The sequence below is a fragment of the Cricetulus griseus genome, chromosome 6 (genome assembly GCF_003668045.3).
Source record: "Cricetulus griseus strain 17A/GY chromosome 6, alternate assembly CriGri-PICRH-1.0, whole genome shotgun sequence".
Classification (NCBI taxonomy): Eukaryota; Metazoa; Chordata; class Mammalia; order Rodentia; family Cricetidae; genus Cricetulus; species Cricetulus griseus.
In genome coordinates this window covers 65,955,659-65,981,408 of record NC_048599.1, presented here as the reverse complement: position 1 = coordinate 65,981,408, position 25,750 = coordinate 65,955,659, and the positions used below count along the sequence as shown (strand labels likewise).

At 39.8% G+C, this 25,750-nt stretch overlaps 2 protein-coding genes across 2 annotated transcripts in view; one reads left to right on the top strand and one right to left on the bottom strand.

Annotated features, from left to right (window-relative positions):
* Positions 1 to 415: 415 nt before the first annotated feature.
* Positions 416 to 25,750, top strand: part of Katnbl1 (katanin regulatory subunit B1 like 1) — a 38,925-nt gene continuing 13,590 nt past the window's right edge. Inside the window, exon 1 of the mRNA XM_027422276.1 lies at positions 416 to 566. The gene's annotated coding sequence lies outside the window, so the exon portion shown is untranslated. The remainder of the gene's footprint in view (positions 567 to 25,750) is intronic.
* On the bottom strand, positions 13,357 to 16,002 carry LOC118239110 (60S ribosomal protein L35a-like). The gene is given in 3 exon segments (XM_035447053.1): positions 13,357 to 13,596; positions 13,598 to 13,717; positions 15,961 to 16,002. Coding segments are annotated over 3 exon segments (402 nt in total).

Here is a 25,750-nt window from a genome sequence, read left to right as displayed (position 1 = left end):
GTTTGTATCAACCCATTTGCTATCCACAGCAACCTTAAGAGGCAGATACATTGTTATCATTCTGGTTTTACAGACGAGGAAATCAAAAGCACACACACTAAGTTCCTGTGATTTGTTTAAAGTCTCACAGTTCCAGAGTCTACGCTTTTTAACCACTATATCCTGGTCGTTTCAATGAGAATAAATGTTCATCTCTCCTTGAGGCCCGGGTGTAGTCCCTTACTAGAGTATCCCTAGCCCCCAGGGTCTTTCTTTCCTGGGTGCCTCTGTTCTAGTAGCCTTCTTAACCCCGCCATAGCAAAGCGTCCGTGAGCCCCTATGGCCACTAGGGGGCGCCGCGGCCACGCGCCCTGTCCCCCCCTCCCGCAGGCACCCGAGGGGGCGGAGCTTGCGCTGGGCGGGGCCCGCGGACGCCCACGGCTAGCTATCCCGGCGGGCCGCGCGCGGCGGTGTTTGAATGGCTGTGAGTGGGGCCCGGCTGGGGATCCCGGGGACGCTCCGAGCTGCCGGGCGCGGTTCGTCAGCACAGTGGCTGGGCTGAGGCGCTGCGCTACCATGAGGCGCCGGTAAGTGACGGCCGCACCGGGTTGGGATCTCCGCTGCTGCTCGCTCGTGCGCAGGCTTCTCGAGCGGCTGGCCGGGCCCACCTGCAGGCCCCGCGGCGGCGGCCTTTCCCGGGCAAGGCGGCGGGGTCGGGGCGGGGCGCGGACGGGTGGGGCCGCCGGTCTCCCGCGGACCCCCCGGGCGGGCCACGGCTGGGAGCTGGGAGCTGCAGGCCTCGGGGGTCCTGGCGGGAGAGGCGTGGACCAAACCTGCTGTCATTTCTTGGTCCTCGGGTGGAGTCGACGTCTACACCCCACAGGGAAGGACGGGGCGCGTGAGAGGATCGCTGTGCGAGGAGGACAGGTTTTCGCGAGAGCCGTCTAGGCCCGGCTGAGGCATTTCCTTATTTTCGGAGGAATTTTTGATTCCCAGACAGATCGGAATTTGTTTCTCAGGACAGAAATTTGACATAGCTGCGTAAGAATTGTTGACTGCAACTTTTAAAACTCCTCGTGCTTTCTGAAAAGTTACTCTGTAATTGTACCCAGGCGCTTAACTGGGTTTACGTACGGAGATAACAAAGAGTTGATTTGTTTTCTGGTGGCTTATAAAGTGCCTTGAAAACATCTGTATCAGTTTCTTTGCAGATACGGAGGAAAAAAGTAATTGGGAGAGGAATTAGTTCGGTAATTGTCACCAATTTCGTGCTTTAAAGCATTCTGAGACACGAGTCCTTCTAATACCTGCAACTTGTGTAAAATCATTCAAGATTATTCTTCTTTCTTTTAAATCAGCTTCTTCGAGTCAGAAGTTTATGCACGGAGGCTTTTACCTGGTCAGTAATAAACTATGATGAGCAATATTTATTTTGTTTTCTGTGTGCTGAGTTGTTTTAAGAGCGTGCTTTGGAATAGGTAGTGTTATTATCATCGTTTGCCTCCTCAGCCTCTTTCTTACTAATATACAAAGTGTTGTCTTTTTATTTACTTCAGCTTCGGAGATTCTTAAGTGAGTATACATTTGTGTACACACGAATCAATCTTCACACCAGTGACAGTATCTGCTCATATTGGCCACACTTAAGTTTTATGCCCGAGCCCCTTCCCCAAAATTGTTTTTAAGATAAATGGACGTCATAAAGTTTGTAGGTTCATTTTTTAGAGATTGTGGAGAACAGCTGGAAACATTTTTTTTAAAACTATGGTACACTATTTTGTATTTGAAATGAATGTACTTAATAACTCCATGAAAAGAAATGCAATCCCAAAGCAAACCACTTCATGAGTAGTCAACAGTTCACTATTATTTATACCCAAACCTTTAAAACCACCTTCATCGGTTACCAAGGTTTTGATTGCCTCACTGTCCAGCACAGTACTGAGTCTAGTCAGCTATATGCAAGACATGTACCAGGTAACAAATATGAAGTTAATTTGGTGTGAAATTAGTAGCAAAAACATATGTGATACTCTTCTCTGTTGGTGCAGTGGGTATCTGAGTGATAATCTGAACTCAGTAAGTACTGTAGAGCTAACAGTTGAAAAGCTTATATAAGACAGTTAGTAGAAGGAGAGGTAGGGTATTTTATCGAGGAAATTGTTCGAAGACTGGGAATCCAGAAAAAAAAAATGACTTATTGGGAACATTTAGCCTGGTCTTTTGGAAGTTCATGTTGGTTAATATTATATGAAGCAAGACTGGGGAATGTTGTAAATGAGACATGTCCATGAGCTCTCTCTCTCTCTCTCTCTCTCTCTCTCTCTCTCTCTCTCTCTCTCTCTCTCTCTCTCTCTCTCTCTCACACACACACACACACACACACACACACACACACGGATTTGGGAATTTATAAACTTTTATGTCAGTGGATCTCAACTGAGTGCATTTTTCCCCCTCCATAGGACATTTGGGGATGTGAGACTCTTGTGATACTGTCAATCTGTTGACCACAGACTCTGGAGTACTTATTAAACATCCTACAATCAGATCTCCATAAGAAACAATTACTCCAAATGTCAGTGTAGGATGCAAGTCTGATAACCTGAGTTTGATCCTGGAACCCACAATAAAAAAAACAAAACCCCACAGGCCCCCAAAAGGTAGGTAAGGAGTCACAAGGCTCTAATCCCTACCATAAGATGGGAGGCAGAGGAAAGATGGGAGACAGAATCACAGGAACCTGAGGGCCACCTAATCTGTAGTAATATTACGGCATGGTAAAAAAAACGAGAGACCCTTCCTCAACAAGGTAGAAGGAGAAAAGCAATTTTCTAATGTTACCCTTTGACCTTTGTTCATAGTCTAGCATGTGCACGCACACACAAATATTTTATGAATAATTTTAAATCAATTTTTAATGTTTAAATAAATCAGTTATAAACACTTGCCCCTCAATAAAACCACTGTTAATATTTTTTTGTTTGTTTTCTTTAGACAGGTTTTCTGTGTATAGTCCTGGCTGTCAGCCTGTAACTAGCTCAGTAAACCAGGCTGGCCTTGAATTAAAAAGATCCACCTGCCTCTGCCTCTCGAGTGCTGGGATTAATCTTGGTTGGTCATGAAGCAGAGAGTTTAAAGGGCTAATTTTGAGTTTTTGTGTCTTAAAACCTAACTTTTTTGGATTTTTGAGGCAGGGTTTCTCTGTAATGGCTCTGGTTATCCTGGAACTCTGTAGACTAGACTGGCCTCAAACTCACAAAGATCTTCCTGCCTCTGCCTCGCAAGTGCAACTCCCACCTGCACTTCTCACTGAGGGAATGGGAAATTATCTTTAAAAATATGTGGCTCATACAGAATGTCATAAAATACACCAATCAGTATTGGTGTTTTATCAGTCATGTTACTTGATTGCTGTTGTGTAAATGAACCCTTCAAAACTAATTTGTCATTGTAACTGTTAGTTCTTTGGTAACTGTGATAAATACCTGAAAAACAATTTCAGAGGTTTTAACTCAGTGTTGACTGAATTCATAGCTTGGGCCTGAGGCAAGGCAAAATATTGTGACAGTGAGTGGGGGAAGACAGACAAACAACATATACAGAGACAAAGACAGGAAGGGCCTGGAGACAAGATGTAGTGCAAGATGATAGGCATCCTGGTGGGCAACTGCTTCCCCCAGCTTTAACCCACCACCTAAAGTTTTCAACACCTTCCAAAATAGCACAACCAGCTGGGCTCAAGGCTTCAATACATGACTATAGGTAACATTGACAGTGTTAAGTGTTGTTGTCTAGTGGGAGATATTGAGGTCATAAGCTCCATGCCCATGAATAGGTTAATGCCATGGCTTCTGTAATTCTGGAGTTCCAGTTGTGCTCTGTCCTCTTCTACTTGCCTTTTCCACTTTCTCACTCATACCCCACACTTGTGTTGCCCTCCACCATGTTATTGTAGGAAGAGGGCCCTCACTAGATGTGGCCTTTGAATCTTGGATTTCCCAGTCTAGAAAACCATTAAAAACCTCCTTTCTTGTTTCTGTTTGTTTTATTATTTGTGTTTCAGCATCCCAGCTGTGTATGTGGAGGGCAGAGATCAGCCTTGGATGTTCCTGAGAAGCTATCTGCCCTTGTTTTTTGAAAACACTGAGACCTGGGGCTTTCCAATTCCTGTCAAGCCCCTGAGAGCCACCTCTTTAGCACTATTCCAGTTGGTGTTGGGTATCAAACTCAGGTCTTCGTGCTTGTATGGCAAACACTACCAACAGAGCTATCTATGGCCACATTTTCAGGAAAGCAGATTTTAAAGGCATACCTTAAAGTAGGAGCATACTGTGGTGATTGGATAGGCTCTAATTTGAATTTCCCTCAGCAGGTTCAAATGCTGCGCTTACTATGTTTTGTTCCTTCTGAGTATTTTCTTTGGAAATGTTTTTGTTAACTCTGTTATCCTTGCCTTTGGGTCATTTTTGAGTATAGAGATGGCGTTAAGACTGTCCTGAAAGGTCTTGTTTGACTCCCTTTCCCTTTCTTTCTTTATGTGTTATTCATTACCTGAAGGTCTGCCTTGAGCTAGTTTCCCAAATACCCATGACGTGCTTATGATTGTTCTCTCACAACTCTTGAGACTCAGTTTGCAGCTTCATTAGTGGCATTCTTAATTGAAGTCATAGCTGTAAACTGGGCTCTCCTGTCAGTAATTCATGGTTCCTGGAATTCGAGTCATTTAATCTCATCTGCAAACTGAAACTGTCTCCCAAGGTCTTTCCAATTTTGAGAGGCGGTGAATCTGTAAAATCAGTGAACTTTTCCAGGGGAGACTTTGGGAGAGGAGGGAAAGAAACAGTTTTTCACGTCTTAGTGTGAATTGATTAGAAGGATTTCTTCTGAGGTAATCTGTAAAAGTGTCCACTCCCCCATAGGATTAGGGCTTTCCCTAGGGCCTGTAGTGGTCATTAATTCAGCACCTGCATTTGATATTTGCGGTTAAGTGAATGAAGAAATGAAGGAATGGGTGACTGTTGAGGAAAACAAGCTTTCAAGAATGTTTCACATATTCCAAGAACCTGGAAAGAATTCAGAGCACAGACCAACCAGAATACTGCCCTGCAGTGTAGAAATGTTACGAAGTGGTAGTGATGCAGCCACACTTTTGAACTGTGCCTCTTAATCCCCCAAAATAATTTTGTTCATAATAATAATAATAATTTTGTACCCTGGCCATTCCTACACCACTTACTATCATCATCAACAGAATATATTATTGTAGTAAAAATAAATCTTACATATTGACCAAAATTTGGCATTTTATCCATGGAGGATTAATGGGATAGTAGCTGAAAACTAACATCCTGGCCTTTTTGTTTCAGACATCCTGGTTTTCAAGTAATAAATAGTATTCAAGAATAGATCTGACAGTCCGGGCAGGGGAGGAGAGGATGGCCTAGAAGCCCCTCCCCTAGAATGAGAGTGATGACTACTCTCTATGCTATCCTAGAGTCCTCATCCAGTGGCTGATGGAAGCAGAGACAGACATACACAGAAATACACTGAGCTGAATTCTGGAACCTAGTTGAAGAGAGGGAGGAATGAAGAACGAAGGGGTCTGTACCAGGTTGGAGAAACCCACATAAACAGTTGGCCTGAAAAAGGGAAAGCATATCGACCCCAGACGCTATTTGGTAGGCCAGTATGGGACTAATCCAGCCCCCTGATCATGGATGCCATCGGGGAGGCCCCTGCACTCCTGGGAGCCTCCGGAGGTGGACTGGCTTTTTGCCCTGGTGTATGTGGGGGACTTCGAGAGCCCATCCCACTTGAAGGGATGCACTCTGTCTCTGAACACATGGGGAGGGACCCAGGCCCAGCACAGGAAGATTTGGTGGACTTGGTGGAGCCCCGGTTGGGGGCCCTACCCTGCCTGGGGAGTGGTGGGTGGATGGGGTGGGGGGTAGGTTGGAGGTGGGGGAGAAGGAATGGGGGTAAGGGGAGGGAGAGGGAGAGGGGAAGTACATGTGAAACAAGCCTGTTCCCTAACTTGAATTAATAATAATAAAAAGAGAGAGAGAGAAAAAAAAGAATAGTTCTCTGGGAGCTGGAGAGATGGCTCATCAGTTAAGAGCACCAGCTGTTCTTCCAGAGGACCCGGGTTCAATTCCCAGGACCCACATGACAGCTTACAACTGTCTGTAACTCCAGTTCCAGGGGATCTGATATCTTCACACCAATGCACATAAAATAAAGTTAAATAAATTACTTTTTTTAAAAAAAATAGTTCTCCTTTAACCTGCACTCAGGAGGCAGAGGTAGGTGGATCTCTTTGAGTTTGAGGCCAACCTGGTCTACATAGTGAATTCCAGAACAGCTGGGACCACACAGTGACACTCTGTCTCTTTAAAAAAGAAAAAAGGAAAAAAAAAAGTTTATCTTTTATGTGATCACTACACTAGCCCTAATAATTACCTAATGGCTGACATGGAAAATGGAGTGATTCTCTCCTTGAAAGTATGTTTTGAGATTGAAAAGAGATTGGCAGACCATTTCTTGACCTTTATGGGTGACATTCACTGAGTGAGTTATCTGCTTACTGATATTACATATAAATAATTTTTAATCTTGTTGATAGACCTGTTTGGAAACTTAAGTAATATTTAGAAAGAAATTATGTCTCTTTGGGAGCATCAGTTTACAGCTCATTTAATGGGACTGGCTAAATCATTCTGTGCTCACAGTATTGCTTGTATGGCTTATCAGTATGGAAGGACTAAATTATTTTACAATAGCAAACAATCCTCAAGTCTTGGGTTAAACAGCAGAGCTTTGTTTCTTCTTGATTTGGGATGCACATTTGTCTGGGGGCTTTGTTCTGTGTTGACCTTGCTCAGAAATGTGTGTCTGCAGAGTCTTGATTTTCTGACCTATGGCTGACTCTCATGATAGAGGGGAAAGTGATAGAAATAACAAACTGGCCATTTATTTAAAGTGGGTTGTGGTAAGCTGACTTCTGAAATCCCAGCTCTTGGTAGTTAAAGGCTAGCCTAGTCTACATAGTGAGTTACAGGCTAGTGTGAGGTGTGGTACGAGAGTGTCTTTAGAAAAAAGGAAGGGAAAAGCCTTTTTAAAATACTGCATTGATCACAGATACAAGGGAGAGGGCCTAGATCCTACCCCAAATGATGTGTCAGACTTCAATGATTCCCCCATCGGAGGCCTCACTCTTCCTGGGGAGTGGGTAGGGAGTGGGGTGGGGGTGGGTTGGGGAAATGGGAGGACAGGAGGTAGAGGGAAGTAGGATTGATATGTAAAAAAGATTGTTTTTTAATTTAAATAAAAATTAATAAAAAAATGTTTCATTGATCAGAGCCATATGATCATATCTAACTTCAAGATGAGGAAAAGTCCAGACTTGGTAATACCCCACCCCAGCACATGGGAGGTAGAGACAGGACAAAGTCCTCTTTGGCTACATAGCCATTTGGTGACCATTCTGGGCTACCTGAGACCCTGTTCCCCAAAACAAACAAAAAAAACCAAAAGAATGATGTACCAAACTATCGTTTATCTGAAAGAAAAACCAGCTTTACATGGCACCATTTAGTGTTTATCATAATTGGGTACTCATAATTTAACATTTCCAAATGTCTTTGAATTTTATTTGTATTCTTTCCTGACTGAACACTGTCTTTATCTTTTTATGAGTGTACTGTCCTTGTGAGCAGTCCACCTCCTACAGACTTGTGACTAAATATTCCCAAGGAGGACTGGCAAATTTAGAAAATGGTGCCGTCCTTTTGAATCTGACTTAGTGTTAAACCATGGGGAGTTTTTTATTCTTAGGATAAATTTTGCTGCTCTGAACTGGGACGCATATGTCTGCTCTGTTTTGATATTTTAATAATTAGGGAAGTAAACTTTATACAGTGATTAAGATTTAGTGAAATACACACCAAAAATCACAGTGCAAATTCTGTTGGATAGAAGCCATGTTAAGATTATATGTAAGTAACTAAGGAACACAGAGTTAGGGAATATAGTCTTTGCCTGCAATGAGCCCCCTAATTGGTTGTCTGGTACAAAGTAGTTAGCTTTGAAATCGAATACATGCAAGTAACACTAATCAGACTAAGCAGGTAGTGTTTATATTTTTAGGTGCATGTGTGTAAAACAACAAAGGAGGTCAAGAATTTGAGAGGAAATGACATTGAAAGGGAGGAAAACAAGGAAGGGGAATGGTTTAATTATATTTTAATTCAAAAAGTTTTTAAAAGATGAGCTTGTAAATAACTTGCTTTAAACCTATTTTCTATTTCTTTTAAAAAGATATTTAAAGATATTTATTTTATGTGTATAGGTATTTTATATTTATGGGTATTTTGTCTGCATATATATCTGTGTACCCACCTGTGTGCCTGGTGGCCACAAAGAAAGCCACAAAAGAGGACTTTGGATCCCCTCGACTGGGGTTATGGATGGTTGTGAGCTGCTATATGGGAGCTAGGAATTGAACCCAGGTCCTCTAAGAATGCAGCCAGTGCTCTTAACCACTGAACCATCTCTCCAACCCCTTTTTCTATTGCATAATTTAATTTAAAAAGCCATTTTCTTGTTGGGTGTGGTGGCTCACACCTTTAATCCCAGCATTCAGGAGGCAGAAGCAGGTTTCCAGGCTACCCTAGTCTACACAGCAAATTCAGAACAACCAGGGTTACATAGAGATACACTGTCTCAAAAGGACAAAAAACAAAAAAAAAAAACCCACAAAAACCAAAAAACAGACAGACAAAACCCAAGAACAAGCAAACAACTCAAAAGGCAGTTGTCTTGGCAAGCTTTTGGCTAGATCTTCAGTAATACCACCATACTTGCTGTCTTAGGGCTTTTACTGCTGTGACAAAACACCCTGACTAAAGAGGAAGTTGGGAGGAAGGGTTTATTAGGCTTCACTTCAGCATGGCTGTTCATCACGGAAGGAAGTCAGGACAGGAACTCAAACAGACAGAAGCTGGTACTGAGGTGGTGGAGGGGAGCTGCTTAGTGGCTTGTTTCCCATGACTTGCTCAGACTGCTTTCTTATAGAACCCAGGACCACCAGCCCAGGGATGGCCCCACCCACTGTGGGCAAGGCACTTCCCCATTGATCACTAAATGAGAAAATGCCTTACAGCTGAATCTCATGGAGGCGTTTCCTCAACTGAGACCCCTTCCTCTCTGGTGACTCTAGTTTGTGTCAAGTTGACACAGAAAATCAGTCAGCACAGCTGATTCCTTGTCAACTTGACATACTAATGCATCACAATTAAGCCACAACCCTTCATTTCTTATTCATCCCCAAGATCTCACAAGTAACTTTAGAAGTCCCACAATTTACAAAATCAAGCACATTCAAATCTTCAAGAGGGAACAATCAGGGCATCATCACAATCTGAACCAAGAAAAACCAAACTCCAACAGTATAAATGACTCAATGTCCAAAATTCTGCGATTCATTCATAATCTTCTGGACTCCTCCAAAGGGCTTGGGTCACTTCTCCAGCTCTGCTTTCTACGGCACACACAGCTTGTCTTCTAGGCTCCAGCTGGCTTTGCTCCACTGCTGCTGCAACTGAGCTGCACTTTCACCAATAGCCTCTCATAGGCTCTCCTCATGGCACCAAGTCTCAACTTCTTCGCATGACCCCTTCAGTCCTGGGCTTTCAACTGTCACCGAGGCTGCACCTTCACCAATGGTCTCTCCTTGCCTCTCCCAGTGCCAAGCCTCAGCTGTTCTCCATGACCCCTTCATGCCTTCAAAACTAGTACCACTTGGGTGACACTCATACATTACTAAGTCTGGCTGCCAGCATGAATTATAACCTTGGCCATCTCTGGAACACAGCTTCTCTGTGTTCTCAGGAAACACTTCACAGAAGATTTCACTTTAGTGATGCTGGTCTCTTCTTAATCACTACTAGCTTCTTAGCTCCAGCCAATCAGCATCAAGTACTCTAGCAAAGCAAATTTAGCTTTAGTAGTTCTGGTGTCTTATGAATCACAGCTAGGCAGAACAAAATCTTAATTCAAAGAGTGTCTTTAAACTTCTCTCTGAAACTTCACAAGCCAGGCCTCCATCCTCTGCACTGCTTTCAATATCCTTATCTTCCAAGCTTCCACAGAATATCCCACAGTGCTCCTTAACATTCAATGACTGTTTTAGCTCAAAGTTTTATAATTGGTATTGTTTTGTTTTGCTTTTACGAGACAGGGTCTCATTATGTAGCTCTGGCTGTCTCAGAATTCACTATGTAGACCAGGCTGGTGTCAAACTCACAGATATGCACCTGCCTCTGCCTTCCAAGTGCTGGAATCAAAGGCATGTGCCATTTCACCCAGCTTTTTATAATTTTTTTGTATTCTTTTATATGATTTATTTTTTATTATGAGAAATACTATGACCAAGTGGGTTGTTTTATTTAGTCCCTACTGTGAAAATAGCAAGTAAGATCACACAGCTAATAAATGACTGTAATACTGGGTGTGGTAGTGCATGTCTTTAATCCTAGCACAGGGGTGGGAGATGAGGGGTGGAGTAAGGGCAGAGGCAGGTGGATCTTTGAGTTCCAGACAGCCTGGTCTACAAAGTGAGTTCCTGGACAGCCAGGGCTACCCAGAGGAACTCACTCACTCTCTCTCAAAAAAAAAAAAAAAAGAAAAAAAAAAAGAAAAAAAAAGACTATAATAGAATTTAAACTCAGTAACTCTGACTTTGGGATTTTTCTGTTTCCTTGTTTTGTTTTTTGAGACAAGTTCCTCCTACCCCAGCCCTCTCTTTGCTGAAATTACACTTGCCTGAAATGCCCTATATTTGTATTTCCCCATTGAACCATACTTCCTTTTCTTTGTAGCTTAATAATATGATAAAATTATAACTTCACTGTTTTTTTTTTTTGCAAAAAGATTGTGTGTGTGTGTGTGTGTGTGTGTGTGTGTGTGTGTGTGTGTGTGTGTGTGTGTATGCGTGTGTGTGTATGCCATGATACACCTGTATTCAGAGGACAACTTGCAAGAGTTGTCCTACTCTTCCTACTCAAGTATTTAGATTTGGCTGCAAACACTTTGAGCCCTCCTCCTCACTTAATCTTGGATTAGACTAAAATTTTATATTCATAATATATCAAACTTTGAAGATTGAAAGAATGATAATACAGACTCATGTGTTAAAGGGATGTAGCTCAGTGTTAGAGCACTTGCTTAGCTTGTACCGGGCTCTAGGACACACATCTTTTTTGTTTGTTTTTTGGTTTTTTGAGACAGGGTTTCTCTGTAGCTTTGGTGCCTGTCCTGGCACTCGCTCTGGAGACCAGGCTGGCCTCGAACTCAGAGAGATCTGTCTGCCTCTGCCTCCCGAGTGCGCCACCAACTCCCTGCATAATTGTGATGATTTAAAATAGGAGTTGCTGTTTATAAAACAGGACAGGGAGGCACAGCTTCTCTGGAGGCTATGGCAAGAAGAATGCAGATTTGAGGAATGCCTCAAAGAAAAAGTTTAAAAAAAGAAAGAAAAAAAGCTAGGACCATAGCTCAGTAGTAATTGCCTGGTGTATGCAAGGCCTTAGGTTCAGTTCCCAATATGAACACAGGGGCATTGTTTCTATGAAAATTATTGGAATGTTACTTAGCTAATTTTAGTTAACACAAACCTAGTCATCTGGGAAGAAGGAACTTGAGTTCAGGAATTGCCTCCTTCAGATTGACCTGTAGACAGTGTCATGCTTAGGCAGTTGGGCCTATGGTAACTGAATGTGAGCTTGGGAGGGAGCCAGTAAACAATATTCTTCTGTGCTTTCTGTTTCAAGTTCTTGCCTTGGCTTCCCTTAAAGATACACTATAAAGTGAAATAAACTTTTTCATTCCCAAGTTCCTTTTGGTCATGGTGTTTATCATTGCAACAGAAAGCTTAACCAGGACAAATGTGTTGCATAGTCTATTTGAGAGAGCAAATGGCATAAACACTTCGTTATTAAATTAGGTATTGATTAGAAAGTAAAGCAGGTGGGGCAGTGGTGGCACATCCCTTTAGTCCCAGCACTGGGGAGGCAGAAAATTAAAATTAAAGCAGTAAATATTTTTCCTTGCAAAGTATCTATTCAAGAGAGTCCTATCCCCAGAACTTTCATTTTCAGATTTTTGTAGTTGCTCCTTTAATGGTTAATATTAATTACCAACTTGAAAAGTCCTATTCTCTTAGGAGACGGGTCCCTGGACATGTCTGTTGAGGCATTATCTAGATGATGATAATTGAGGTACAAAGATTCACCCTTAATGTGGGTGGTGCCATTCTTCCATCTGGGGTCTGGTATTGAATCAAAAGGGGAGCTGAGCAGCAGAATTCCTACCTTCCTGCTTTCTATCTTTAGATGCAGTGTGACCAGCTTCTCAAGATTTTCCCACCATGATTTCCACAACATGGTGAACTGTACTTTTGAACTGTGAGCCAAAGTAAACCTTCCTTAAGTTTGCTTTTTGTCAGATATTTTGTCCTAAATAACTAATAAAACCTGGTTGTGGTAAACAAATTCCTCCTGTATTACTGTTGTTTCTTTGCATTACAAAAATATTTATTATTAATAGTGTTGTGAAGCATTTCCTGTTGGTATCACAGGAAGCCTATCTCTAGCTTTCTCTTCTGTGGTGCTGTGGTTAATCCCTGGGATGGATATTGTCAACTTGATCTATTTCCAATAAAGATCACTATCACTTTCTCTCTTTTGGCTTTCTATTTATGCATGCTCAAATTGATTAGCAATTTTTTTTTTTAGAAAAATTGAATAGAAGGAAGCCCTAGATTCTGATTTTTGAATGGGTAAGACTTTTATGCACTAGATCTCTTTTTATATAATTTTAAAATTTTATTTGTATTATTTTGAATTATATGTTTGTGTCTGTGTAGATACATGTCCCTGACTGAGTACAGAGGGCAAGGGTGTCAGATGCCCCTGGGGTTGGAGTTACAGGTGATGGTGAGTCACCTGTTGTGGGTACAGGGAATTGAACTTGGATCCTCTGGAAGAACAGTATATACTTTAATCACTGAACCATCTCTCCAGCCCTCTTTTATTTAGTTTTAAAAATTTCCCATTTGTCATCAGGACACAGGTTTAAGGTAATATGGGATATATTCCAAATATTTCAGTGCTCCATGAGATACCCTGCTTCTGGCTTCTAATAACTAGTACTGACCATGTCTTGTTTGTTAGTATAATTAATTTCCATTGCCTTTCTTGTCATTCTTCTCAGAAATGAGACATATTACTTATTCATATTTTGACATATAGTAGGTAGTGAATCAAATGTAGAATATGCTATGTTTTTTCTACTTTTGTTTATTTGCTTTTCGTTAGCTTAAATCTGGGAAAAGCACGGCATCACACAAATTCTGTGTCCAGAGACCTTTGCAGGAAGGTTGCTTTGGAATTTGGCACGAACCATGCCACAGTTTCCATGGACCCAAGTTCCCCAAATGACTCTGGTTTGATTCGGTTTGATTTCAGAAGTCATCGTGTTGTTTTTTATTTTATATGTATAAGCATATTTGTTGCTTAAAGAGAACTCAGTCTCATCTCAGGCATAAATACCTTTAGCTCTTTAAGAAGAGCTCTGTTCTGTCTTTGTGACATAGACCTTGATTATAGCCAGCAAAAGTGGCCTTGTACCACAGCCTTGTAGATATTTTCTTTTTAGAAGTCCTGTTCCTAGCAGGCCTCTGTAAGTGCCAAGATGGTGGAAAGACTATGCTGTTTTTATCATTTAAAAATAAACATCAAAATACCAGTGTTTTGTGATTATACATATTTCTTCACTGAAAATGTGTGTATCTGTGTGTGTGTAGTATATTTTTATACTAAGTTGCAGTTGTGAAATTGTATTTTAGATACTATATGTTAATGTATGCAGTCCTTATCTATCAGAAATTTTATAGTCTAGAGATGGCTCAGTAGGTAAAGATACCAAGCCTGACAGCCTGACTTTAGCCCCTGTGACCTACATAGTATATATACAGAGAGAGCAAACTTTCACAGGTTGTCCTCTTGACCTCTACGCACACAGTAGCATTCATGTGTACATACACACATGGGTAATTTAAGAAAAAAATTTTAATGTTTTACAAAGCTTTGTAGTTTAATTGGCAGGAGGAGACAGACTAAAATTATCTAGTGCTCAGTCATAGCTTACATTTAATCCCTCATGCATTTATTTGCCAAAGGCCTAAACTATGCAATATTAAGCTGAGTATTCCAAGAGGTGGTGTAAGAAGACTTGAATCAAGACTAGAATCAAATGCTTTGGAAAAGAAGATTCTAGCTCAGTCTTTATACTATGAAAGGCTGTGATAAAGCAGAAAGGACTGTTTCCTGGAGAAGAAACATTTTGTTTTACCAACAAGGCAACATTAACAGAGACAGAAAGTGTTTATTACAAAAACTTGGAAAGTGAGCCAGGGTTGGTGGCGCACACCTTTAATCCCAGCACTCGGGAGGCAGAGGCAGGCGGATCTCTGTGAGTTCGAGGCCAGCCTGGTCTCCAGAGCGAGTGCCAGGATAGGCTCCAAAATTACACAGAGATACCCTGTCTCGAAAAAAAAAAAAAAAAAAAAAAAAAAAAACTTGGAAAGTGGTACTTGATGGTATGCTTTATGTATTCAAGGATGCTTACAATAGTTAGAGGCACCTATCGTTTTCCTTTGTAAAACAGCTTTTATGTCCTCAGGGTTTGTCCATGTCCTGTCCCCATGTCAGATGTCACCCCCTCTCCATCTTTTCCTTTTGTTAATCTGTGTAGTGTTCAATATTAGTCTTTTCCAAACTGCCTGATATTTTGAAATCAGCTTTGATCCACCTTCAAAATATTCTCTTCATAAGCCAGACATGGTAGTGTGTACCTGTGGTCCAAGAAACTGGGAGCCTGAAACAGGAAAATCAAGAATTTGACATTGCTCAGTGGGTAAAAACACTTGGCTACATAAGCCTGATGATCTGAGTTTGATCAGAAGGAGAGAATCAACTCCACAAAGTTGTCCTTTGATCTACACACACACACACACACCACCACTACCACCACCACCACCACCACCAATACCACCACCAAGAACAATAATAATTTTACAGCAAATTTGGACTGAATAGATCTATCAGTGGGTAAAGGCACTTGCTACCAAGCCCAGTGACCTGAATTCTCTCCTCAGGACCCATATGGATCGCCAGTTCCAAGTCAGTGGCTGCATAGTGAGATTCTATCTCAGAAAATTTTTTCTCTTAAGATTAAGCTTCTGCAACTTGATGATTATTTACTCCTGTTTCTCTTTATTCCAGTTTTCTCCTCTATTAAAGGTCCTATTTTGTCATTTGTAGGTTTCTTCATTCTTTTGGAGTTAAGTCTAGGCAAATTACATAAATAAACATTCTTATCTTTATTAATGAAGAAACTAAAACAGCTCTTTCCAGAGTTACATGGATAGTTAGGGGAGAAGCTGGGAAATTCAACCTGATTCTTTTAAACCTGATGTTTATACTGGTTTTTAAGTTTGAGAGAGTCTTTAGTTTTTATTCATTAAGCTGTGGCACATACTACTTACAACACAGTGAGCAGTAACGTTCCCAGAGAGTTGAGAGAGCATGGAAGGAACCCAGAGACTTCTGCTGATTCAGCTTTTAAACTCCCACATGCCATTGCATAAAAAGGGCAAGAAGGGCATCTTCAGTTTGGTCTGCAGAGTCAGATCCAGCCCACACAATCTAGTACTGAAACCAGTTGGGCTGGCTTTGGTAATTTCCATTCAGAATAAATGTAGGATGCATTAAGGAGTGTTTCTGAAACTTTCAGGACTCCAGAATAGAGTAGTTTCCTACAGGGAAGAGAATAGTTATGAGCCCATAGTTCCTCACTTCTGTCAAGCAAGTGCCTGGTGTCTAAGAGTGCTAGTGAAAAGCCATAGATTTTCTCGCCTACTTTTTCCCTTGTGCTGGGGATTGAATCCAAATCCTTACACATTTCCGTCAAACCTACACCCCTACTTATCCCCCAATTTCCTTAAGGATGAATTACTGAGATACTATTTCTGAGAGTTGTTACTTGCATATAATGGCACAATCATTACTATATTAAAGTATATAACATCTCTCTTCCTCAAAAGTTTCCTTATTTCTTTGGAGTAAACTTTTCCCTGCTTGCAGTGCCTGGGGATTATTGATATGTTTCCTTCCACAGGAAGGAAACATATTTTTGCCATTTAGAATGTCATGAAAATAGCCTTTAATTTTAGTTTCCTTCACTCAGCATAATATAATTGAAATTTATGCATGTTGTGTGTGTGTGTAGTTTATTCATTCTTATGGGTGAGTGGTTGGTAGTTTTTAATAGAAAAATATTATTGAACCAAGTAGTGGTGGCACATGCCTTTAGTCCCAGCACTCAGGAGGCAGAGGCAGAGGAAGAGGCAGACAGATCTCTGTGAGTTCGAGGTCAGCCTGGTCTACAAAGCTATACAGAGAAACCCTGACTAAAAAAAAAAGATATTATTGAAAAATATATAAAAAGATATTATTGAAAAAAAAATAGACGAAGGACAGTAAACATTAGAACTGAGGTCAAATACCCAAACATCCTTTTTGCTTGGGACAGACTTAGTTTATGCCAGTTGTCCTAACATAATTTTTCATAATACCTCTTCTCACTTTCAACAGTGTCTTGATTTGGATGGTAAATTATTTAATCTAAACTTGGCACAACAAGATGTGGTTATACTTCATATGCTTTCTCCTGTTGTTCAGTTTGCTTTCCAAAGCATTAAATCATACGTATTTATGTTTTATGTAAATACTATGAGTGTTAATAGCAATCATGTTTGTAATTTCACTCTAATCTTCACAACAGTATTTCTACTTTACATTTGAGAAAGTGAATTAAAAATAGAAAGTCCACCAGAAATCATTTATTTATTCCAAAGTAGTATAATTATATGCACCCCTCTCTCTCTCATATATATATATATATATATATATATATATATACACACACACACACACACACATATATATTATATATATTAATATTATATCTGTTAATTGGGAGGCAGTGTAGTGTATTGGGGAAAGAGAATGCCTAGAATCCAGTCCTCATTGTTTGCATTTTTATTATTGATTTTAGGGCAAATTCATTTCTCGTCTATATTAGAAGTACAGATGTAAGCCAGGTGTTAATAGCAATCATGCTTTTAGTCCCAGCACTCAGGAGGCAGAGGCAGGAGGGATCTTTGTAAGTTTGAGGCCAGCCTGGTCTACAAAGTGAGTTCCAGTACAGCCTCCAAAGCTATACAGAGAAACCCTTTCTCGGAAGAAAAAAAAAAAAGGACAAATGTATATGTTTAAGTGTAAGTATGTGTGCGTAGGGAGAAGGTCAATGCCTGAAATACAGCAGATTTCTTACAAGATTATTTATACAGTTACTATTATTTGACATCATTGAAGTGGATCACTTCCTTTCCAACTCTCCTCCTCCCTCGCTAAAAAATAACTGGGACTGCTCATTTTTATTTCTCTCTTTTTTGGGGCGGGGGTAATCTCATGTAGCCTAGGCTAGTCTTAAACTTGCTCTATAGTAGAAAATGACCTTGAACTCCTGATCTTCCTGTTGCTGCCTCTTAAATCCTAGGATTATAGGTATGAACCACTGTTCTTGGCTTCTCATCCTTCCAAAAACAAAGTATCCCACAAGAGCACAAGAGTATGGTACCTGATAACAAGGGTATCAGTGCTTAGATAGTTTAGTATATGTATATGAATCAGTCCCCAAAGCTATGGTAGCCAAAAAAGGGATATCACAGAATTAAATAACATAATTGAAGTCTTAGAGCCTTTTTAGGTATAAATTCCCAACAGATAGTTTAACATGTAGGATAGCCAGGGTTACTTGAACAGAGAAAGGCATCCTTAAGATTTATAATTTAAACATAACTTGGGAAATTCTGTATTAGTGTTTTTTTCATGAACACTATAGGCTGTTGTTATTTTGCAGGATGATTTATAGGGACCAGGAAAAGACCTATAACAGAAAGAAAAAAAAAAAAACCTAATAATTCTTACAGTAATTTAGGCTTGAAGGGATGAGACTTTTTCTGACAGTAGAAAAGGGAAGGTCAGAATGGAGCCAGGAAATATTTTGATGGAAGGTTCAAGACTACTTATACTTAGTGACTTGTTGGAAGGAAGGAAAGAGGAATAAAAATAACCCCTGATAATAATACATCTGAGAATTTTGGGTATTATTAATTCAAGTATGCTAGTTAGAAAGTGCCATTATTGGACTGACAATTTAAGAGATTTGTTTTAAACATGTTGATTAGAAACTAGCGGATATGGAAGCCAACTACAGAAAAAGAAGAAAACCTAGGTCTAGAAAAGTAACTGAAGCTGTGAAAGCATATACCCTCAATGTTCATGTAGAGAGAAAAGAAACAAACAAGGAGAGTCAGCATAGTTGTGTCAAAAATTGTGAAGGACCATGAAATGATGAAATAACAGCTGACTAGTGATGAAGAAGGAGCAGTGTTTAACATTGGCCTGGTTGCTCTCCATGAGCATCAAGTGCTAAAAGGTTCCTGGTGGGTGTTTTTGTTTTATTTAATGGGGTGCAGAAAGGTTACTTGTTTCCCATCTCTCCTCCCCCCTCCTCCCACCTCCCTTGCTTCCCCTTTTGAGCCAAAGTCTCATTATGTATTCCAGGCTGGCTTTGAACTCAGTCTCTTGCTTTTGCCTCCAGAGTGCTGCAGTATAGATTCACTATGCCTGGATCCCATGTGCTTAAGTGACAGGAGTCACACTGATAAACTGTCACATGAGAGGACAGAATAAGGTAAAACTGTAAAGGGTTAAAGACCAGTTGGAAGCTAAAAAGCACTCATTGTAGAAATTTGGCAGGAAAGGAAAACAGAAAGAGTATAGGAGTTGATAGGGGAAACTGGAGCATGCTTGAAAGCAAGATGAGGAGCAGTCAGTTCAAAGGAAGGAATCAAAGAAAAAGCTGAAGCAAGTAGGCAGAAGTAAGAAAATTAGATTAGGTTGTCCTAATTTTGGAAAAATTGAAAAGACTGATTTCTTTAAATAAAAATAATCTATGTTTTTAGAAAATAGAAAAACCTGGATATGACTGACAAAATGACCATAATCCGTTCAGCAGTAACTTTAAAGTTTTGTTTTGATTGAACTCAGGGCCTCAAGCATGCTAGGCAAGCACTCTACCACTTAAGTTTGGTAGTTTTATGTTTTTAATTAAGTGTACTTCTAAACAGATTTGTAACATAATAATTAATAGAGTACATGTGGTATTTCAGTGCATGTATATATTTTGTGTTGTTGAAATCAGGCTCCACATATCTATCTCCTCCAACACTTAATTATTTCCTTTCTGTGAAAATGTTCTAAATCCCTCCTGCTGGACTTTGAGATCACAGTACATGCATACACAATACACAGTTACCTTGCTATCTTGCTGTGCTTTAACATCCCAGAACTTCTTACTCATATCTATCTATAACTTAGAAGCCTGTTGACCAACCTAGGTTATCCTTTGTTCTCAACTTACTCATGATCAGCTGTGTTAGATTACACATAGGAGGTTATGAGTTGTCTTTTTGTTCCTGGTTTATTTCACTTACATAATCTCTATTTCCAGGCAGGTGTCACAAATTGTAGGATTTCATCCTCTGTATATTCTGTTGTTTATATATACATCACATTTTCTTTATCCATTCATTTATTAGTAAACAGATTATTTCCATTTCCTGACAATTGTGAATAGTGTTACAGTAAACACAGAAGTACGGTTATCTATGGCAACCTGAATTATTTCTTTTGGATAAATATCCAATAATGGAATTCCAGAATCATCTGATATTTTTTATTTTTTGAAGAATTTCTGTACTGTTTTCTATAGCTGCTATGTTAATATATATTCTCATCATTGGTGTGTGGGGATCTCTCTTTTGTTTGTAGACTTTTTAATTATTGTGTGTATGTATGATTTGAGGAGGGGTGTTGGTTGAGAACATATATGCCATGTGTGCATGTATGAGTCAGAGGACAACTTAGCCATGTCACCAGTCCAAGTGGTTCCTTTTCTGTATCTCCTTGCCAGCACTTGTTTTCTGTCCTTTCTGATACTAGGCATTCCTCATGGAATATGGTAATAATTCAGTTTGATTTGATTTGCCTTTCCCTGATGATTAGTGTTGTTAGCTAGCAACTTTTTTTTTATATACTCTCATTGACTATTTGTCTATCTTTGAGAAATGTCTATTTAGATTATGTTAGCTTACCACTGATGTGACAATACCAGAGAAAACTACTTGAAAAGATGAAAGGTTTATTTTTGCTCACTGTTTCAGAGGTTGTAGTTCATTTGATCCCATTGCTGTGGTCCTGTGGCAAGACAGGAAATTACAGTATGTAGAGCCTTGTAGAGCAAAGCTGCTTATTTCACTGTGGCCAATAAAAAAGAAGGCAGGGGGATCAGGGACTAAGAGATAAGAAGGGTGCTGCCAGTGGCCTACTTACCCCAGACTCCACACCAGGTCCTACCTCCTTCAACACAGGAGACTTTCAGGACATTCCAGATCCAAACTGTAGTAAGGTTCATTTCCCATTTTTAACCAGCTGCTTGATTTTTGCTGTTTTTGCTGTTGCAGTATTTGAGTTCCTGTATTATTCTGGATATTAGCTCCTTGTCAGATTATATAATTTGCAAATATTTTTCTCCCATTTTTTAGGTTGTCTCTCTGATTTATGCAGAAGCTTTTTAATTTGATGTGATTTTTTTTTTTTGCCTTTTTCTATTCTGTGTCCTTTGAAGGGGGGTTAATAGAACCTTGAAAAAAACAGGTATATTAGTCAGCGTTCTCTAAAGGAATAGCACTGATAGAATGAATGCAATAAAGGATTTATTAGAGTGGTTTACAGGCTGTAGTCCGAGTTATCCAACTATGGATGTCTCCAGAAGGAAAGGCAAAGGGTCCGATTGTTGTTCAGTCCACAAGACTGGATTTCTCAGCAATCCCAGTCTGGTGCTAGAGTCCTAGAGGCTGCCAGTCTCCAGTCTCTCTTGGAATACCTCAGAAGTAGGTTCTAATACCAACAAAGAAATGTCTCAGGAATAGGATAGAGGAACCTGCCAGGTAGAGTGAGGGCAAGCAGGCAAAAAGCAAAAGCTTCCTTCTTCTGTGTCATTTTATATAGTCTGCCACCTGAAACTATGGCCCAGATTTAGGGTGAGTCTTCTCTCACTGATCCAGTCAAGAAAAATCCCTTAACATGTCCAGCTGCTTGGGTTTTAATTGGTTTCAGATATAGTCAACTTGACAACCAAGATTAACCATCACACCAGGATTATGCAATATACATTCTTTTCTATCTCATTTTAATAGGGTTCTTTTGTTTTTTGTTTTTTAATTAAGTGTTGTGGGTCTGGAGAGTCAAACCCAGGATTCTGTGCATACTTGGAGAGCACACTATTATTGAAGTATACCTCCAATACCCTGTGCTTTAAAATACCAGTTTTTAAAACTTCCACTTTTCAGGACATTCTTTGGAAGTGATTTGGTTTTGTCTGTTTTTTTGTTTTGTTTTGTTTTGTTTTGAGAGAGGGTCTCTGTGTAGCAAAGGATGGACCCTTCTGCCTGCTGTCTGTGTAGCAAAGGATGGACCCTTCTGCCTCCCAAGTACTGGGATTATATGACAAAAGTGACCAAGTTGTTAAGACATTGCACTGCTGAATTTATTTCTTATTTATGTATTTTATCATTATAAGTTGGTGGATTATGTTTTTAAGCTCCAACTAAAATTCATCCTGGAGGGAGAGAAGAGGAGGGAAGGTAGGAGGAACAGGATGGTAGCTAAAAACTTTTCATCCTGTGACTCTTAGAAGATAACCACATATAGGAGGAATTCTTGTAGTAAGAAGAATGTCTTAATCAATAGCCGTGTTTTGTACTTGTAGAGAAATTGCCTAGTGGAATACAAAGTTAAATACCATGTGGATACTCAATATAGTATAGTATATTAATGTACAGAGAAAGCTACCTTGGTTTTGAACTGTCCAGACATGTTTCATTCCTGTGTAATGAGTTTTCCTTGTTGTCAGGGAACAGAGAGTATCTGAACACCTTGAGCTGTTTAATCACTTTATTTGGTAGCCATTGTAGCAGATATATAAATAGATCCCCTTTTGTCTTTCTGGTAGGAAATAGCTACTATGTAAAGAGAAATCATCCTGTGAGCTCCATTATTATGCTGTTGTTTTTCTCAAACAAAGTACTGATTGTAAGCATTGTGTTATTGTAAGAAAATGTACACTACATCTGATATTTAGAAGTTGTAAGTAATGTTAGAATATTATTCCCTTTTCAATCTTTTATTCTTTGCTTTTGGTTTTTTAGGGCCCTATTTATTTTGTTGTTTAAAAAAAAAATAAAACCCTTCATACTATTTCAGATTCTCCTCTTTTTGGGTCTTATCAAATAGTACTTCAAAAGCACATAGAGAACTTGGAACTAGTTTTAGTAGTATTATTAAGTGCCATTGCGGGAGAAGAAAGGTGTTATTAAATGCACAAGACATGGGCAAAACAGAATGTAGAAGCCTTTACAAGTCTTTGGCTTACAATTTTGGTAATTTCCTTTATAAAGCTTTATTGTTATGCCAAGTATACATCATGAAACTCAACCTGTTTTAAATGTGTAACTCACTGATTGTTAAGTACAGAATGGAACATTCTCCAGTCCCAATACATCTTTTTTTTTTCTTTCAGATTTTTTTAATTTGAATTAGAAACACGATTGTTTTACATGACAATCCCAGTTCCCTTCTCCCTCCCGTCCTCCCCTACCACCCCCCCCCCAACTAAAACCCTACCTATCACATATCCTTTCTGCTCCCCCTATGGTGTCATCCATAGGTTGTCATCAGAGTCTCCCAATACATCTTTAGAACATTTCTGTCACTGTGAAAAGCTTTGTGTCCTTGTGTGGTTCCTACTCCAGCTTGACTCCAGCTTGAAGCAACCAACAATCTGTTTTCTGTCTATACATTTTACTTTTATGAACATTTCATATAAATGGAATTCTGTCACGTGATGCTCCTTTCATGGCCTCTTTTACCTACTGTATTGTTCTTGTGTACACACATTTGTGAGTATTTAACTCGTTTTTGCTGTTGAGAAATGTTCTATATAAATATGTCACATTTTATTGCTAACCAGTTGATACGCATTCTAAATGTTTGTCTTCTGAGTATCTCATTATTTGCATACAAATCTTTTATAAATATGGTTTCCTTCCCTTTCAGTAAATTTTATAAAAGAGTAGAATTGCTGGTTCTTACAGTAAATTTGTATTTAACATTAAGAAACTGCCAGGGGCTGGGGTTTTAGCTCATTGGGAGAGCACTTGCCTTGCATACATGTTACCCTAGATGTTCATCCCCAGTACTGACAAAGGGAGACAGACAGTGCCATGTTACTTCACACATTGATGCATGAAGGTCCTAGGTTCTCCACATCTTTCTCAGCACTTAAGTCTTTGTTGCATAGCCATCTAGTGGGTGTGAAATAGTATTTCATGTGGTTTTGATTTTGTTTTTCTAATGATTGTTGTCTTTCGTTTTTAAAATGTTACATATGTGGTTGGGATATAGCTCAGTTTGGAAAGTGTTTGACATGTCTGATCTCCTCAGCACCATGTAACTCATCAAGGTGGCACACACCTTTAATCGAACTACTCAGGAGGCAAAGGCAGGTGGAACTCTTGAGTTTGAGGCCAGCCAGGGCTACATAGTAGAACCATGTCTAAAGAAAACAAACAAAAACTAAGCAATATAAAATAGACAGCATATAGTTAGGTCATGTTTCTTAATCTACTCTGCCAATTTCTGTTTTAACTAGTGTGTATAAACCATATAAATAATGGAAGAGCTATTCAGACTGCTCAGTAAGGAATGTACTTACTGTACAAACCTCAGAACTTGAGTTTAATCCTTAGAACTTATGTAATGGTAGAAGGCGAGAAGTAACTTCACAGAGTCCTTTGGTTTATTTTCTTTATCTTGCTTTTCTATGAGTTATTTGAATGTTGTTACTCTATTTTATCTATAGTTGCTTTAGGATAATTCTTAATATAGCGTTTTATTGGTGTTGTTGGTATCACACACAGCCATTTACTGATATTGGCAATTTATGAGTGAAATTATGTAGAACCTTACCTCTTAATTTTCCTTTAGCCTCTACCACTTACAGTTATTGTAAAAACTCTTTGTGTGTATTTTGAACCATGTTCATGTAGGTTTATAAAATGCTTCAACCACCAAAACTAATTTTGAAAATTCAAGAACAAATGTCCACTTAATTTTTTTAATCTTCTAAAATTATGCAAGTGTATGTGTCTGTGCACATGAGGACAGGTGTTTGAGAGTGCCAGCATCAAATCCTGTGAAACCAGAATTACAGGTGGCTATGAGCCACCTGACATGGATGCTGGAAACCAAGCTCAGGTCCTCTGCAAGAGCAGTGTGTGCTCTTAACCACTGAGCCATCTCTCTAGCCCCTATGCTATTCTTATATGCTGAAATGAATTATCTTAATTTTTTTCATATGAGAATATTATTGTCATTCCAGATGAATATTGTTTCTGATTATAGAAGCCTAGGTTGACAGGGCAGATTGTTTGTTGTAGCACTTTTTTCTGGCTCTTTAATAGCTCTCCCTCTCCCTCTCCCTCTCCCTCTCCCTCTCCCTCTCCCTCTCCCTCTCCCTCTCCCTCTCCCTCTCCTCTCCTCTCCCTCTCCTCTCTCCCTCTCCTTCTCCTTCTCCCTCTCCCTCTCTCCCTCTCCCCTCTCCCTCTCCCCTCTCCCTCTCCCTCTCCCTCTCCCTCTCTCTCTTTTTAAATGGGTATCCCAGGATTTATTTCATTCATTTGTTTATTTGTTATTTTTCATGACAGGGTTTCTCTGAGTAGCCATGGCTGTCCTGAACTCTATAGACCAGGCTGGCCTTGAACTCAGAGATCCACTGCTTCTGCTTCCCGAGTGCTGGGATTAAAGGCATGTGCCACCATACCTGGCCCGTTTTTATTTTAAACCCATTTTATTTCTGTGGATACTTTTTTCTAAGCTTTCTAATCAGTTCCAGTGTAGATTGGAAAATCTATACTGTTAGAATGTTAGGCTCCTTTGTAGACTCCATTTATCTTGTCAGAATCCATGTATCTTGTCATTCTCAATACTGGAAAGGAATTGGTTTTAAATTTTGAGTGATTGCTACCCTCACACTGACTAAATATGAAGTTTTAAGTTGCCTGAATTTAGGACTTTTGTTTTTGTTTTGTGATAGGATCTTTCTATAGTGCTGGCTTGCCAGGAACTCACTGTGTGGACCAAGCTGGCCTCTTAACTCAGAGATCTCCTGCCTCTGCTTTCCAAGTCCTGGAATTAAAAGTGTATGCTACTACACTTGGCCAGTTTTTCTTAACCCAATTTCTTAAATCACTGAGTCATGATACCTTCTCTAGTTTTTTTTTGTTTTGTTTTGTTTTAATTCTCTGAAATTTGAGGATGTACCTTCTGTAGTAAGATGCCACCCAGTCCACACCTGTTGCACTGACCTCGCCCATTTAGGTGTGGTCACAGGTGTGGATGTGATGGGTAAGGCTAGGTCTGGGGTCCGGGACCCCAGCTTGATCTCATAGTCATGGAGAGCA